This window comes from Lepidochelys kempii, chromosome 2 (assembly GCF_965140265.1).
Source record: "Lepidochelys kempii isolate rLepKem1 chromosome 2, rLepKem1.hap2, whole genome shotgun sequence".
Classification (NCBI taxonomy): domain Eukaryota; kingdom Metazoa; phylum Chordata; order Testudines; family Cheloniidae; genus Lepidochelys; species Lepidochelys kempii.
This window is the reverse complement of record NC_133257.1, coordinates 261,367,514-261,384,249: the sequence shown is the minus strand read 5'-3', so window position 1 is coordinate 261,384,249 and position 16,736 is coordinate 261,367,514. Positions and strand designations below refer to the sequence as shown.

At 49.5% G+C, this 16,736-nt stretch overlaps 2 protein-coding genes across 5 annotated transcripts in view; one reads left to right on the top strand and one right to left on the bottom strand.

The window, feature by feature from the left end:
• SEC22C (SEC22 homolog C, vesicle trafficking protein) overlaps positions 1–16,736 on the top strand; it is a 227,901-nt gene that overhangs the window by 203,199 nt on the left and 7,966 nt on the right. Inside the window, exon 7 of one of the 2 annotated variants that reach the window (XM_073334772.1) lies at positions 3,051–3,121. In XM_073334772.1, the coding sequence (XP_073190873.1) occupies positions 3,051–3,121 (71 nt within the window). Of the gene's footprint in view, positions 1–2,581; positions 2,753–3,050; positions 3,122–16,736 lie in introns of those variants that run through there. The other variant, XM_073334778.1, reaches the window with a different exon arrangement.
• LOC140907855 (vasoactive intestinal polypeptide receptor-like) overlaps positions 6,039–16,736 on the bottom strand; it is a 177,035-nt gene continuing 166,337 nt past the window's right edge. For all 3 annotated transcript variants that reach the window (XM_073334767.1, XM_073334769.1, XM_073334768.1), the window contains 3 exons: positions 10,695–10,824; positions 9,371–9,412; positions 6,039–7,071 (listed from right to left, as the gene is read on the bottom strand). In XM_073334767.1, the coding sequence (XP_073190868.1) occupies positions 6,880–7,071; positions 9,371–9,412; positions 10,695–10,824 (364 nt within the window). In that variant the 3' untranslated portion in view covers positions 6,039–6,879. The remainder of the gene's footprint in view (positions 7,072–9,370; positions 9,413–10,694; positions 10,825–16,736) is intronic.

The window sequence follows — 16,736 nt, the reverse complement described above, 5'->3', positions numbered from 1 at the left end:
GAATCAGGGTAATATCTGCTTAATCATGGTGACGTCTGGAGAATTAATTAATTGGAATGAGTCTGATTGCACACTGATATGCAGAAGAAAGAATGCATCTAAAGTCAGTGGAGTTACAGTGAGGTCAGCGTCTAAGCTTACTTAAGCGGTGTAAATCAGGAGTAACTCCACTGAATTCACTGCTCCAAGTGAGCTCAGGATTTGACCCAGTGTTTGCAAAGGGCCTTGAAGACTGAGTCCGATACTTGTCCTATTTACAGCCGTGCTACTTGATTGACGTCAGTGGAGTTATTCTTGATTTACACCAAAGTAAATGAGCTGAGAATTGGGCCCTCTAAGGGGTAATTATAGTTAAGAAAATTGGATTGCATCATAATTCTGTATTTGTGCAGGATAACGCTGTTCAGATGGTACATCCAGGTTTCACGGCGGAGCCTGATTTTGCCCCATTTTCTCGTTTCATTAACAGAAATGCACAGTCTGAATGACTGAAGAAGGCAAAGCTGTTGTCGTGGTGGTCCCAGGATATGAGAGCCACAAGGTAGGTGAGGTCATAGCTTTTATTGGATGAACCTTTGCTGGTAAAAGAGACAAGCTTTCGAGTTCTACAGAGCTCATCTTCAGACCTGAAGTTGGTCCAGTAAAAGCTATGACCTCACCCACCTTGTCTCTCTGAAGAAGGCAAAGTCAACTCTCCAAGGTCCCATGATGAGTCAATGACTCAGCCTAAATTAGGGCCTGATCCAAAGCCCATTGCTGTCAATGAGCATCTTTCCATTGGTTTTAACGTCCATTGGATCATGCCCTCCTTGTTCATGTACTTGAACATAACCACTGTATATTAAGTCCTCCTTTAAAATGAAGCAAACACAGCTAATGTGACAGCTTTACATTGTCTGCACCACAAATATTGCTATTTCTGCCAAAGGAGACATGCAGGCACCAATCCTTTCTTTTCAGAATATTATTGTTGGACAACCTAATGGGGACATGCAGTGCTACTGTAGCTATGTTGGTCCCAGGACCTAACGGGGATGCACTTGTGCATGACACGTGGGCTTGAAAGGATACGATTTTTATCACTAAATATTGGTAAACGTCAATTTCACCAGACACACGCAAACTGACACAAATATTTCCGTCGATAATAATCTAAAGGTTGCTGGCATTCTTTCATCTGTCAGAGACGGTGGGAATTGCAGCCTATGATGTGATCTGACAGATAGGCAAAGTAACAAAGATGCTGCTTGAGAACTTTTTTAGAGTTTGATTTAAGGATATTTACTTTGTTGAGTTTGATAAGTGATGTTGACAATTTGTGCTTTAACGGTTATGAAGACTTTAACATTTTGAATCTCAATGTTGGCTGTCATTAAATAATTATTGTCTGACCCCTCAATAATTTCCCACAACTGAGAAAATGTAAATGAATAAAATTGAAAAAAATGCTTAAGAATAAACATTGATATTATCCATCAAAATAATTTAAAAACCTGAATTCCACCAAACCTAATTATATGATGAAACCATTTCAAATAAGACTTTTTCAGGCATTGTATGGCTGGTACGATAACGCTTCCAGAACTGAACTGTCATGGAGTACCTGACATCAAGCCATGTCCTGTCATCAGTTTTTCATGCAGAGCTCCCCAGCAATTAGTATTGGGAATCCTGTGTGCAGATCAGGGTCTGGCTATGGGCCTTTGGCCCTGGTCCATAACTAACATCTTGCTTATTGCCTCTGCTCCGGGCAAGCCCATTCCCGCTGCCCTAGTCATAGCAGTAGTGCCAGTGAAGATCAATTTCTGAGGTTGAAACTGTAGCTTACAGAGATTCTGCAGATCCAGAGCAGAATTAATTTGCTTGTTGATTTGCCTTGGTACAAACATGTTTAAAAAAAAAAGAATCATAGAATCATAGAATATCAGGGTTGGAAGGGACCCCAGAAGGTCATCTAGTCCAACCCCCTGCTCGAAGCAGGACCAATTCCCAGTTAAATAATCCCAGCCAGGGCTTTGTCAAGCCTGACCTTAAAAACCTCTAAGGAAGGAGATTCCACCACCTCCCTAGGTAACGCATTCCAGTGTTTCACCACCCTCGTAGTGAAAAAGTTTTTCCTAATATCCAATCTAAACCTCCCCCACTGCAACTTGAGACCATTACTCCTCGTTCTGTCATCTGCTACCATTGAGAACAGTCTAGAGCCATCCTCTTTGGAACCCCCTTTCAGGTAGTTGAAAGCAGCTATCAAATCCCCCCTCATTCTTCTCTTCTGCAGGCTAAACAATCCCAGCTCCCTCAGCCTCTCCTCATAAGTCATGTGTTCTAGACCCCTAATCATTTTTGTTGCCCTTCGCTGGACTCTCTCCAATTTATCCACATCCTTCTTGTAGTGTGGGGCCCAAAACTGGACACAGTACTCCAGATGAGGCCTCACCAATGTCGAATAGAGGGGAACTATCACGTCCCTCGATCTGCTCGCTATGCCCCTACTTATACATCCCAAAATGCCATTGGCCTTCTTGGCAACAAGGGCACACTGCTGACTCATATCCAGCTTCTCGTCCACTGTCACCCCTAGGTCCTTTTCCGCAGAAGAGTTGAAGGGGCCAGAAATGAAAATGCATGAGTCCTGCAGTCATGATGATAGGGGCATCAACGAGGTAATAAAATGTTGGAAGGGCAATGGGTCACATCTGCAAACATCCCCCGTGGTTGCCCCTCTGGGTAAGTCCGTCTGGGAGTGATTGCAACGTGTGTGGACATACCTGTGTTGGCTTTAATCTGGCTAGCTCAGGTTGTGGTAGCAGTGAAGCCTAGCAGCATGGACTAGAGTGCCTGCCAGCTGCCTGAGTAAGTACCCAGGGATCGGGGCGGGCTTGTGCAGCCCGCACTGCTGCGGCTTCACTGTTATCGGTACCTGAGCTCACTCGCTTAGAGCTAGCTTGTGCATGCCGACACGTGCTGCAATCACACCTCGATTGCAGTGTCGCCATACCCTGTGCTGCAAAACTCTCCTCTCCATTGCGTTTTCTGTGCTTTCCCCACAGCCTGTCGTCATCAGTGGAAGGGCCATGCGTGGAATGAGTGCGGGATGCGGCACAGAAATCTGCTTATGCGGGTAAGCGATCAGCTCCTCAGCTGGGGTAAGCTACTCCTAGCTAGTATAAACTGGGGTAGTCATTGATCCACGTACTCCATTGATTTAAAGAGCGATGCCAATTTGCAGCAGCTGAGGATCTGGCCCATGAGGTCTATAGCCTGGACCCCAGCCACAGTACTTTACACAAACATGGGTTTTGTTTAAATTCCAGTCCCTGTCCCCCCATCCCCGCCCGCCTCCCTTTTCTGTTCTCTGTGAATGAACAAGCATAAAAAGCTGAGCCTATCCTTGTTGGTATTTTTCTCCCTCTCAGATCTGAACACTAGGGGAACACAGATGCCGGGGAAATTCCACGTAAATGACTAAGTTGTGCCCACAGTTTCTCCCTTGGAGAAATCCATGGACCCAGCACAGGCATAAGCGGGCACAACTCTGGCATTAATTTGCTCCAGTATGGTGCCACCCACCAAACTGGAGGCAGAATCTGGCCCAGTGACTAGGATTTTCAGGTCTACTACTGGAAATGGGGCGATTGCCTGGCACAGAATTGCAACTGCTTCCAGACAAAGCTTAAAGGTGGGATTCCCCTTTAATAACGAAGCCCAGTGATGCAGCATCCCATGCGTGAACCGAAGCCATTTTTTCATATACAGCTGGAGCTCTCTTTTTCTCAGCCTCCCGGTAAGCAAAACATTTAAGGACAATTATATCTTCCCCTCTATGTGCATGAATCATTCTTATTACTCCGAGCAGGCAGGAGGGTCCTTCCCAATCAGTCACTCCCTTTAAAAAAAAATACTGCAGCATGCTGAATTAAACCCCCAAAGGACATTATCGGTATTGTAAGCTATACAATAGGATCTGATTCTCATCTCACAGACATTGATGTAAAATCAGGAGTAACTCTATTCCCGTCAATTGTGTTTCACCAGTGAAAAAACGGGGTAAGTGAGGGCTTGTCTGCACTACCGGCGGGATCGACAGTTAGCGATCGATTTATCGGGTCTAGTGTAGACGCGATAAATCGACTGCCGATTGCTCTGGTGTCAACTCTGGGACTCCACCTCAACGAGAAGCACAAGGGGAATCGACAGGAGAGTGTCTCTCATCAACTCACCGCAGTGAAGACACCGCGGTAAGTAGATCTAAGTTCGTTGACTTCAGCTACGCTATTCACGTAGCTGAAGTTGTGTAACTTAGATCGATTTCCCCCTCTTCCCGCCCGGTAGTGTAGACCAGCCCTGAGTTTGGAATGATACACCTTACAACAGTGATGGCCGTAGCATTTTAGGGTTACTGCAAGTGTTTCTTTGTAAGGGGATGGTTGGGGCAAGTAGCACGGCAGAGGAAGCCTCTTGTGCCAGATCCCATGCAGAAGGTTCAGGGGTTCAACCTTCCACAGTCATCTTGGTCAACTCCGAACCAACCATGGGAGATGTGGACGTCTAATGCTCATATGGCAAATCAAGGACTCCGCACTGGGCGAATGTGTTCCCCATGACAGGCCATCAAACAGATCAGCACCGACTGCCCAATTTATAAATATGAAGGAGGCCTCACTGTAATAAATTCCGCTACTCCTGAAGTAGCCCTTTGGCTCGATCAACTTAAGGTGAGATTGCGGTTGCTGCTCGACACCAGTCATAGGGAAGAATAAGGGGGAGGAAGCCGGCACTGTCCTTGCTGCTGTTGCTCTGAGAGGGGAGCTAAGATGGAGCAGAATGGTTCTCTCTCCCCACAGAGAGCAGGACAAGAGGCAATAGGTTCAAACTACAGCAGAACAGATTTAGATTAAATCTCAAGGAAAAAAAACTTCCTAACTGTAAGAACAGGAGGACAATGGAGCAGACGCCTAGGGAAGTCATGGGAGTTCCTTCATTTGAGCTCCTTCATTTGCTTATCCATATCAAGGTTTTCAAGAAGAGGTAGAGATCCCATCTTGCATAGTTTAGTCCAGGGATCGGCAACCTTTGGCACGTGGCCCATCAGGGAAATCCGCTGGTGGGCTGGGACAGTTTGTTTACCTGAAGCATCCACAGGTTTGGCCGATCGCAGCTCCCACTGGCCGCGGTTCGCCATTCTTGGCCAATGGGGGCTGTGGGAAGTGGCGCGGGCCGAGGGATGTGCTGGCTGCTGCTTCCTGCGGCCCCCATTGGCCTGGAATGGCAAACCAGTGGGAGCTGCGATCGGCCGAACCTGCGGACGTTACAGGTAAACAAACTGTCCTGGCCCGTCAGTGGATTTCCCTGACGGGCTGCGTGGCAAAGGTTGCCGATTCCTAGTTTAGGCACAACAAATCCTGCATCTTGGCTGAGGGTTAGACTAGCTGACCCTTGCGGTTCCTTCTAACCCTATGGTTCTATGAGTCTAAGTAGAGGACTTCAGGTCTCCACAGCTGTCGATCTGGTATTCTGGAGCAGCATTAAATTCACCCCAAAAATGTAAAGAAAAATAAAATTCCCACTGGTGTTAATGGGAGCTATGTACACACTTCAAATGGGGCTCACGCCCTGATATGTACATGTCAAGGTTGTTAGAAAGTAGACAGAAGGTATGGTATCACGCTTATTGAAGATCTAATGATTTTCTTTGCAATACCTTCATCGGAGGTTAAAAGCTGTTTGGAATAATTGAAGTAGGGATCAATTTCATAGCCCCACTGTTCCCCCTTTCCTTTTTCAAACCCCTACAGTGCCAGTTTACTTGTGGATCTAAGCTTGTTTTGCCAAGGCCAATTCTGCCTACTGCTATTAAGTTAATTCTTCATTCTGGGTAGTGGCTCCTGACAGAGGGTCTGATTCAATCAAGCACTACGTGAGCTCTAACTCTCCCCTTCCCCGCAGTGTGCATTATTCAGGTACAAACTTACTATAAACCAATATCTTTCCCATAAATCCCCAAAGATTCCTGCTGCAAAAATATGCCAAGACTTAGAGCAAGCTTAATCAGAGAGGGTTTCTTTTGTGGAAAACACAGCCATGCAACTGAATTGGCACCTGTACCTTGTTTTTATACATTAGCCATGCAAGTCTATTATATCCTGGTTTTTTTTAAAAAAAAACAATGAGTATAGTGCAGAAAAGGGCATTTACATTTTAGCTCCTCAGCAAGCTACATTTCGGAGGCATCATCGACGGTGGAACACAGATTGTTGGAGAGCTGCAGATTCCACTCTGGTTCTGGAGCCAATGAGATGACTTTCTGGTCTTTCAGCTTATTTTTAGAAAAGTGAAATGCATCTGGATGCGCACAAGTGCTGTGCCCTGCTACAATTTGTCCCCTGCTTGTTGGTCCTTCCTTGTCTCACTGCCATCCTTTCCCGATCAGACTCTTGGCACATTAAAAGCAATTATTTTTTCTCATTGGCTCATTTTAAAAAGTGCATCGTTTCGATCGGTTTCCGAGAAGCCGGCTCAGGTGAAGCCATTAATTATCCCCCACCCCCTATTTGCGAGCCTTTCAGAATCTCCTGGGCCCTCCCCAGGCAAGCTGGAGTCGTGCGACAAGTGTAATAGTCGGTTTGTGAGTTTCTCCATCGCCCAGGGACAAGCCTGTAGTTATAGGTCTGGAAAGAAGAAAAAAAGATCTCTATGTCCTGACTTGTCGCTTGTCGTTCAGGACGTCAGCGGCTTTTCCAGTTTCATGCTCTTTGTTTAACTCATGGGGAGCGTCCTGTTTAAAAACAACTCTTCAGCTTTAAACAAATTCCAGGGTGGTTTCTCTCTCTCTCTCTCTCTCTCTCTCTCAAGTGTTCTGTTCTGGGGCGTTTCTCCCCCTCAGACCAGAGAGAAGTCTGCCTGGAAGCTGGAGCACCTGCGAGTCTTAGGCGAGCACTTGGTGAGCATGGAGATCTGAGTGCTGAAGTTGGTGCCGTTGCTCCCGACGGACGGGTGGTGATATTTCATGTCGGAGCCCAGGAACCTCTCCAGGTGCCACCTGCGCCACTTCCGCTTCAGCTCGGCTTGGACCTAAGCGGGGACGGAGAAGCGCGTTAGCGGACGGGGCTCCTTTCTGCCGCTCTGGTTTGGTTTTGGGAGCGGCAATGAGGGAGCCGGCTTAATTAAATTCCGACGGGAAGCTGCTAACTGGCTCTGGTTCCAGGGCCGTGGTGGAAGTGGGAACAAGCAACCCCCCCTTCCCCGGGAAGTCAAGGACAGTCCCTTGGAGAAGGAAATGGGTGTTGAGTTGGACAAGGAGAATCACTCTCTATGGTAAGGCCAGCAGGGACCAATTCACAAAGGCCACTGAACTGATATCTGCAGGTAAGAACTTCATAGCTCGGGGGCAGGCAGTGAAGGGATGCACCAGTGAGGGATGTAGCTGTCTTTGAGCCACTTGGCTGATACAAAGAAGGAGCTATAATGACCTCGACTGTGGACACATTTTTTCTCCTTTGCGAGGGTAATTAGGGAACGTCTTTCATTCACAAGCTCCTTTCACCAAAGAAATGTTTCCTTGGTTTTTTGTTTTGTTTTGCAGGGCAGCGTGTTTTGCGGAGCGGTGACACTGTTTCGTGTACAGAGGGCGTTGGTCTTCCTGAGCCCTGCAGCGGGATTCAAACCGTCAGCAAACATGGGCTAACACATACAAAGCGCTACTGCACAGCCACTTAGCCCTCCGGGGAGAGGTCACAGGCCCGGGGCGGGCAAACTTTTTGGCCTGAGGGCCACATCGGGGTGGCAAAACTGTATGGAGGGCCGGGCAGGGAAGGCGGTGTCTCTCCAAACAGCCTGGCCCCGCCCCCTATCTGTCCCCTTCCCCTTCCCGCCCCCCACAGAACCCCTGACCCATCCAACCCCCCCTGCTCCTTGTCCCCTGACCACTCCCTTCCGGGACCCCACCCCTAACTGCCCCCCTGGGACCCCACCCCCATCCAACCCCCCTGTTCCCTATCCCGACTGCCCTGCCCCTATCCACACCCCCGCCCCCTGACAGGCTCTCCGGGACTCCCATGCCTATCCAACCCCCCCTGTTCCCTGTCCCCTGACTGCCCTGCCCCCGTCCACACCCCTGCCCCTAACTGCCCCCCAGGACCACACCCCCTATCCAACCCCACCTGCTCCCTGTCCCCTGACCACCCCGCCCCCTATCCACATCCCCGCATCCTGACAGCCCCCCCCGGGACTCCCACGCCTATCCAACCCCCCCATTCCCTGTCCCCTGACTGCCCCTCGCCAGAACCTCTGCCCCATCCAACTGCCCCCTGTCTCCTGACTGCCCCCCAGGGAACCTCTGCCCCTTATCCAACCCCCCCGCTCCCCGGCCCCTTACCATGCTGCTCAGAGCAGCGGGACTGGCAGCCACGCCCCCTGGCAGGAGCTCGCCGCCCCGCTGCCCAGAGCGCTGGCAGCATGGCGAGCTGAAGCTGCGGGGGACGGGGGACAGCAGGGGAGGGGCTGGGGGTGAGCCTCCCCGGCCGAGAGCTCAAGGGCCAGGCAGGACAGTCCCGTGGCTCAGATTTGGCCTGCAGGCTGTAGTTTGCCCACCTCTGTTGTAGGCTATGGTATGAATTATAGGGTGCTTTCAGCACACCCAGGTCAGAAATCATAGCACAAACTATACGGGGAGGATCCCCTTGGAGATGGAGCAGGAGTAAAACCTGATTCTGAACATCCCTGAGCTTATGGAGAGGCCGGGATACAAACCCAGAACTGAATTACACAGCTGCCCCCATCTCTTCACTGCTCGCTTTATTGGCTTGAATGCTGCCCTAGTTAGTATGGGGCTAAACGTTCTTCCCAGCTCACATCTGCTCAGTGGCTTTTGTGAAGTGAATCTGGTGGATTTCAGACCCGTTTCCAATGGACACGTGGCTCCACAGTACAAAACTCACTGCATTCACCGGCCTGTACGCTGCCGTGGGTCTGATCCTGCTGCTCTGAAGTCAAGGGCAAAAGCCTGCTTGGCTTCAACAGGATCAGGGCCAGGCTCAGCAAAGAGGCCAAAGAGTGAGTGGGCTGGAGATTGGCTGAACCTTCACCACCAAACGTGGCCACTCCAGGTCAGGACTGAGGCACGCTGGCGGTGGGGGGGACGAACGGACAGGGGGGATGACCCTCTGCTTGCTGCCTGTTCTGTGAATACAACACTGTACAGCACAGCCCTCAGCACGGTGAGTACTAAAATTCACATGCAAAGCCAGTATCTGAGGACCACGGCAGCCCCAATGGGCTGATGTCAGGAATGGAACATTGCTCAGTCTTCCCTTCTCCGTCATTCACTTCATCCTAGTGACAAGCACTGCCCAAACAAAACTGTGGATCTTACCTCCCCATTGAGGAAACAGTATAGAACGGCCCCCACAAAGCCCTGGGAGGAGGAAGAGAGAACAGGCATTTAGAACCTCACCATCAGAAAGGCTACATTTAACTTAGTCAGAAAACCCAGCTGCAACCACAGCCTTGGACACAGGGACCATAGCCAGGAAACTTCTAACAGTCCTCCTGGTACAGATAAAGGCTGCTTGATTTTAGCTCCCTTACTAAAGTGCAGGATTTGAATTGGGCTGAGACCGGTGTGACTTTTTTTTTTTTTTACGATGCCACCTTATTCTTCAGAATCTCGGCTTTCTTTAAAAAAAAAAAAAAGTCAGTCTCTGGCCCTTACAGTTGGGCAGATAACACTGAAGATGTGAACGGGTGGCAAACCAGTTCAGTGATGTCTGCCTGAGTCTGCAGGCAGCCTGAAATGATAGCTCTGAACTGCCCCATCCATCTCTGTATGGTGCTAATTCAGCTGCCAAATGACGATTTAAATGTCAGCATTGCTAGCTATTTCACTGCCGACCAAAGCACGTAAGTGGACAGTATGTGATAAAACACATACTCAATTCTCAAGTAAGCAGACTGGCTCAAACTGACTGTACAACAGGAGGAAGTGCATCACTGAGTGCTAATCACTGTGCAGAACCGGGGACTGCGTTAAGAGTGGACCATTGATTGAAGTGAAGTGTGTATGAAGTACGAAGTGTGTATGAAGTGAAGTATGTATCTAACGGTTGAAATAACCCCTAGCATTTTTCATCCCTATCTCAAAGCAGCATCATACCTCAAAGGAAGGCTGTATCATTATCCCCATTTTACAGCTGGGGAGACTGAGGCATAGGGAGGGACATGACATGCCCAAAGTCATCCTGCAGAAGAACAGTGACTAGAGCATGGGTCTCCTGAGTCCCAGGTCAGTCTTATCCACTAGGTCACGCTGCCACCCCCAGGTCTCATTCTGGATGAACTCATGCAACAAGCCCCACTGGGGTCAACAGAAATTCTGCCTCCCACTGCAGTTAACAGAATGCTGTCTGTGTGGCATCTGCGTACAGACCATAGGATTTAGCTGATTGTTGGTAAGACATATTGGGATGCCAGGAGGTGAAAGGCAGAATGAGAATGCACAACAGTAACCCACCCATGCCTTCACCGAAGTCAATGGCAACCCCCTAAAGACTCCCGTGGGAGCAGGATTGGGCATCTGCTGGTGAAACCACCTTCACGCATTTCCTTATTTCCCACCATCGTTCCTACGAAGCACTGCAGTTCTGAAAGACTCGCCCTGCGTTTTGGTGGCCGTGGCCCAGGCCTAAGGGGTGACACACCTGGAAGGAGCCGAGCACGAGCTCGAAGACGAGCTTTATCTCCATTTTGAAGTTGTCGGGGAAGAAGGCGAACACGATGTAGTGGACGCCAAAGAGCGGGATCAGCAGCAGGGTGGACTTAGCCAGTCTCCTGTCAGAAAGAAAAACATGAGCTGTAAAGGGAAAGGGGGCAACCACCAAAGGCATGAGAGGGCGTGAAATTCGGCTGCTGATGCGCCTACAGCCCCAATGACCCACCTACAGTGCAGGGAGGGCGGGTCAGTGCGATGCCAGGGAATCCACTCTGTGCCAGAGGTGGAATTTTAAAGCTCTGAAAGCATAAGCAGCGGGTAGTAATAAAAGAAGGGGAATTAAACCCAGATCCTCACGGGTATGTAGGCTCCTGACGTTCACTGAAAAAAACCAGTGGACGTTAGGAGCCTAAATACCTTTGAGGATCTGGGCGTTAGTGCTTCAGAGATTTGGAGCCACATCCTCCGCCGGTGTAAATCAGCAAGCCTCCACTGACATCCATCCAGCTACACCGCTTCACCTTAACTGAAGATCTGGCCCATGGTGATTGCTACACTGGATTTCAGAGACGTAATTCCCCCCCTTATTAACAGAAACCATTGTGGTGCATGTCCTGGCAGATGAGTCTCGGCAATAAGCCAGCTGTCGTTCCCCTTTGCCCGGGGCTCACAGATGGCTGGTTGCTTCAGGGACAGAGATGCTCTAACGCGTGACATTTTTATGCCCATCCACTCTTGTGGAGATATTTCCTCCACTCCTGCCAGAGACTGTTTTTCGTCTCCACAAGCCAAACGGAGCCCACGACTGCCTTTGTTGCCTGGGACTGCAGAAAAGTCGGGGTGCTGGAGGAGAAATCGTATGTAGAGCTGCAAATGATGATACCGTATAGAGCGGCAGGAGCGGCCCGTGTGTTCCAAAGCAGGAGGACAAGCAGCGTTGGAGCCTAATGGCCCGCAAGAGGATAATCAGAGCTCTCATTAGGAATGGCAGATCATTTCTGACATCTAATTACAGACGGAAATCAAATTCAACTGACTGAAATAAAATGAAATGTAAAACTTCAGTGAGCTTAAGGGGCATTTGACACCATCGATCTCTGAGGACTCCAGTCCCACCTCACCGAGGCTAGCGTGGGGAATGGAAATGCCCTGAAATGGCTCAGGTCTGTCCCCTCCGACCAAGGCCATTAGGGTGTTATGGGCAACTGTTCCTCCCTTGCCAAGGCCCTCACCTGCACAGACCTATGAGGCACGGTCTTCCTCCCCACCTCCCTCTAGTCACCATCTGTAGAAGCTTCTGGTAGGGTGGAGAGGGATGACATGCCAGTAGTACACAGATGACACCCATAGCTGCATCTCCATTGGATCAAACGCCGCCTCCCAGCAGAATTTCCCAGCTTTCACAGGACGTGATCCAAAGCCTATTCCATGGCCAGATTCCAGCCAGCTTCTACGGGCTTCTGTCTGGCCCCTAATGCCGAGCTGAAGTCAGCACCCGGGTGTAAAGCAGCTGGCTAGAGTTGATCCCAATCTAGACTGATGCCTGTAGGAAGAGGGAGGCATTCGGAAAGCTTCCCCCTGCTATCACTTCCCCCACCACCAGGGCGGCTGTCCTCAGAGTAAGTCGAGCCACAACCTGGGTCATTCTGGATTCTTTGCTGCCATAGGGTGGCCAAATGCAAATACCCCCTTTCATGTGCCACTGACCAGAAGACCATGCCCCCTGTCTGTGGCACCCTGGCCCTGTCACTGTGGTCCATGCAATCATGATTTCCAGATCTGGCCACTGCAACTTGTTATATCTGAAAAAGCTGCAGCTACAAAAGGCAGGAACTCATCGGCTGAACAAGGCAGGTGCTGTGAACACATCACCCTGATGCTCTGCTGTCTGCACTGGTTGCTGGAGGACTGCCGGCAGCTGGCATAAGACAGAGCAGTCCCGCCTTTGCCTCCCACCTCCCTGTGCCATAAAGCTCAAACGGGTGTAACTCCACGGACATCAATCACCATGAATAACACTTTCTACCATCTCCACGATGACGTGGCCTTGGTTACACACACATTGGTCACTTTCTGGCTGGACTATAGCAATGGACTATACTTGGCCATGAGGCCATCCGCTCTTGAGAAACTCCAACAGTACAGCTATCCCTGATATCATGTCCCTTCTTCTTGTGAGAATGTTTTGTACCTTGCTGCTGATGATCCATCTGTCTTTTTCCCCCTTTACCAAACCATTTGAGCTGGTTTGTGTGTCTTCTACTAGTAATTCACAGCTGCACATCTGCTCAGTAAGATGTGCCAACGGCAGCCACCAAACCTGTCCTCTGCTCCCTACGCTGGCTTCCCATAGAATAATGAGTCACGCTCTAGGTCTCAATCCTTCTCTTCAAGGCAATGAACGGCCTGGATCCAGGATATCTAAAAGCTTGACTAACGCCCCATGATAAAGACAGTGGCTGAGTCTTCTGGCACAATGGCACTTCCTACCATAAGGGTAAAACATGGGTGTGGGAGACAGAGTTTTCTCAGGGGCTGGTCCCAGCATGTGGAATGAACTCCCCAAGGAACTAACGGCCATCGCAAAGCTCACCGCCTTCCACTCCAAATGCAAGGAGCTCTTCTTCCACCTGCCTTGTCTAGCACACACATAGCAGTGTATACATTAACCCCGCCCCCCAGCCCTACCAACACACAACACTGTAGACACAATTCCCTCACCCTTGGGAGAGGAGGAGAAAAAGAATGACCCACACATGCCAGATGTTAGTTACGTTGCTTAGTGCATGAATGGTGGTGGTCTAAGAACCTATGTAGAATAGCATGTTGATGGAATTAATTAAGCGCAAAGTTCTTGTTTCAGAAAACATGGGGTTTTATCCTCTGTCTTGCGTGAAATACTGTTGTCCCCATGCTGCTTGATTGTCCGAAATTTCAAAAGGCTTTTTCATGAGGAGTTCCTTCATGTTTTATAATAAAGTAAAGCTTCATGGCTGTACCATTAATGAATGAGTCAGCAGCGCACCTGAGTTTTGAGACTTGGACTCAGATGGAACTGGCAAGCATTGAAAGATACTGTCAATGTGTCAACAAATTCTTTCTTCAATAAACAGTGTTGGGTTGGGGCAGAGAAAGAGGGGGCGGGAGGGTGAGATCTCAGATTCTTTTAGACTAAAACAAATTCTTATCTCAGATTTGGCAGGAATAACTGAGAGGTATGATGAACAGCTCTCTTGGGTCATCCAGACCATACCTCTGCAATTGGCAGGAGCTTTCTGGATGCTGAGGGCCAAATCCTGCCATCAGTTGCACTCATGCAACTCCCTTGATGTCAATCAGGTTGCACCAATGTAACTGAGGGTCACATTTGGTCCCAAGGGCCAAATTCAGCATGGTGTAAGCAGGCACAAATCCAGTGACTTGGCTGGGAGTGACATCCACTTATACCAATGCAGACTGGCCAAAAGGACATGGATCGAGCACGGAATTTAAAAGACTGAGTAATTCAGTGCAAGGACGTTTCAGGTATGAAGCAAAATCATTCTTGCAAGCTTAACAAATGCAAGACATGAACTTTTGTACTTTCAGTAGGTTCCCAGATACCAAAAAGTGATGGGCCCAGCATAAGTACCTGCACAGAATAGCACAGAAGTGTTGAGACCCAAGAAGAATGCAATACCAGATTTTTCTTGGATAACCCTTGCAGTTTCACTTTGCAGCACAGATGGGCCTTCTGTGCCCAGCTGCTTTGTGGATGTCTGAAGTGGGAGTGAGCCGAAGGTCACATGCAGCAGCCAAGCATGACCATAGTCTTTGCACGCCTGAGTGTAGGGACTGCTCCCTGCTATTGCCTGCAGAAAGCAGGGCAGGTGCCCCGAGTTTCCTGCATACTTTCAGGGGTGTGGCAGAGGGAGAGTTTCCCCTGTGCACCTGGTAGCCCAGGGTGGAATTCTGCCCGGGGGCAGTGGAGGGTTTGATGGTTTAGGAACAGGCTGAACAACGCAAGGTTTATACTGTTATATTGCTGGTTCTAATCTACCCCACATCAGCAGTGACTGAGAGCTTGTCTACACTACCGTGCGGGGTTGATCTAAGATACGTAACTTCAGCTACGTGAATAGCGCAGCTGAAGTCGACGTACTTAGACCTACTTACTGTGGTGTCTTCACCATGGTAAGTCGACACTGCGGTAAGTCGACAGCTGACGCTCTCCCGTCGACCCTGCTTGCGTTTCTTGTTCTGGTGGAGTACCGGAGTCGACGGGAGAGCGCTCAGAGGTCGATTTCTCACGTCTAGACTAGACACGATAAATCGACCCCCACTGGATCGATCGCTGCCCGCCGATCTGGCGGGTAGTGTAGACAAGCCCTGAGAGTTGTTACCATATGATGGATGTTTGGTGGCTGTGACTGGGTGCTGAGCAGAACGACTGCAGAATGAGGCCCCTGGACCGCCAGCCCCATTTAGGTGAATAAAGTGGAGCTGGCTGGAAAGAACCTGCCCTAATTGGGGAATGAGAGCCAGCTGCTAGCCCAATGAGTCCAGGGCTATATAAGAGGCTGGGAAGAAGGAAGCCAGGGAGGTGGGACAGAGGAGAGCGAGGGAGTGCAGGCAGGCAGGGAGAAAGCCCTTCGGCTTCTGAGTTCGGACACTAGGAACCCGGCCCTATGTAAGCTGTATGGTGAGAAGATGGTGGGAGCTCAACCCGGTCAATAAAAAGCACCAATAGTTATTGAACCCCAGGGTCTCCGAGTGACTTTCTCAGTCTAGCAGAGGCGGGAGCCAAGAGGGCCCTGCCGCAAACTGCTACAGTGGCCTAAGTGCAGTGAGTCTGGGCTGGGATTTTCAAAGGCATCTCAGGATATGAGGTGTTCAGTTTGATGGGATTTTGGCACTTAACTCCCTTGGGCTCCTTTGGAAATTCTAGCCCTGAGGGGCTCAGTCTATTCCCCACCATGTGAGTCAACATCAAACAAAAGCACATAGTACAACTGCCCCCCTGGTTGGCAGCAGAAAAAGCAAGGACTGAACGAGCACTGAGCCTAAACTCCCCTTGCTTGACCAGGGGCCTGTCTATCCATCCAGCTCAAGGCTCTGCATTGCCACTCATCACCGTAGTGCGTGATCCCCTTCCACGTAACCGAGACTGGCAACAGCAAGATGCCTCTGGGTCACCAGGGACTCCTGGGCTCTTCTCCCTGTTTGAGTCTGCTTGGGCTAGTGGAGTTTTTGCAGAGGGAAGTGTAGGGAGAGGGGTGGTAGATATGGGGAAGGCTATGCTTGCCCATGAGGCAGTCCTTCTAGGGGCACACTGGCAGTGCAGCGTGGGGAAGCTTGGATTACTGCCTCTTGTGCCATATCTTGGTCTGTGGGTATAGCAAGGTAGCTTTTTCCAGGATTAATTCACTGGAAACGTTTTTAAAAAGACGAAGTCCACCTCCTAGATCACTGGGACCTAATCCTTCCCTTGGCTGCCTGTGTACGCACACAGAACTTTCATTGAGATTAATGGGAGCCAGTTACCCAATGAAGGCAAGGATCTGACCCCAGGACAACACTGTTCGTTCTAGAACATAGTTCAATATGCTGATTTAATCTCAGCACATCAACAGGGATGTTGTAATCGGAGGGGGAGACACGACATCTGACTACAGATACATAAAGGGATGTAATAGAAAAGGCAGGGACCAATAACGCATACTGGTCGGTGAGAACAAAACAAGAAGGAACAGGCTTTAGTGAGCTGCAGCAGGGAAATGGTAAGATCAAATACCGTTTCCTTTCTACGTCTAAGAACAGTTCAAGTGGAGAAAGTGGAATCATCATCACAAGAGATTTTCAAGGCTCTGGGAGACACCCAAATTTAAGGGCAGAGTAAGGATGCTGAAATTGGTCCCTTCCATCATATAGGAGGATGAACTAAATGACCCACTGGAAATCCTTTCCAATACAAATCTTTCTAGGAATCCCTCCATAAAGATCTAGATTGTTACAAATGCTGATTCAGGATAGCAGCAAGATGCAAAGATGG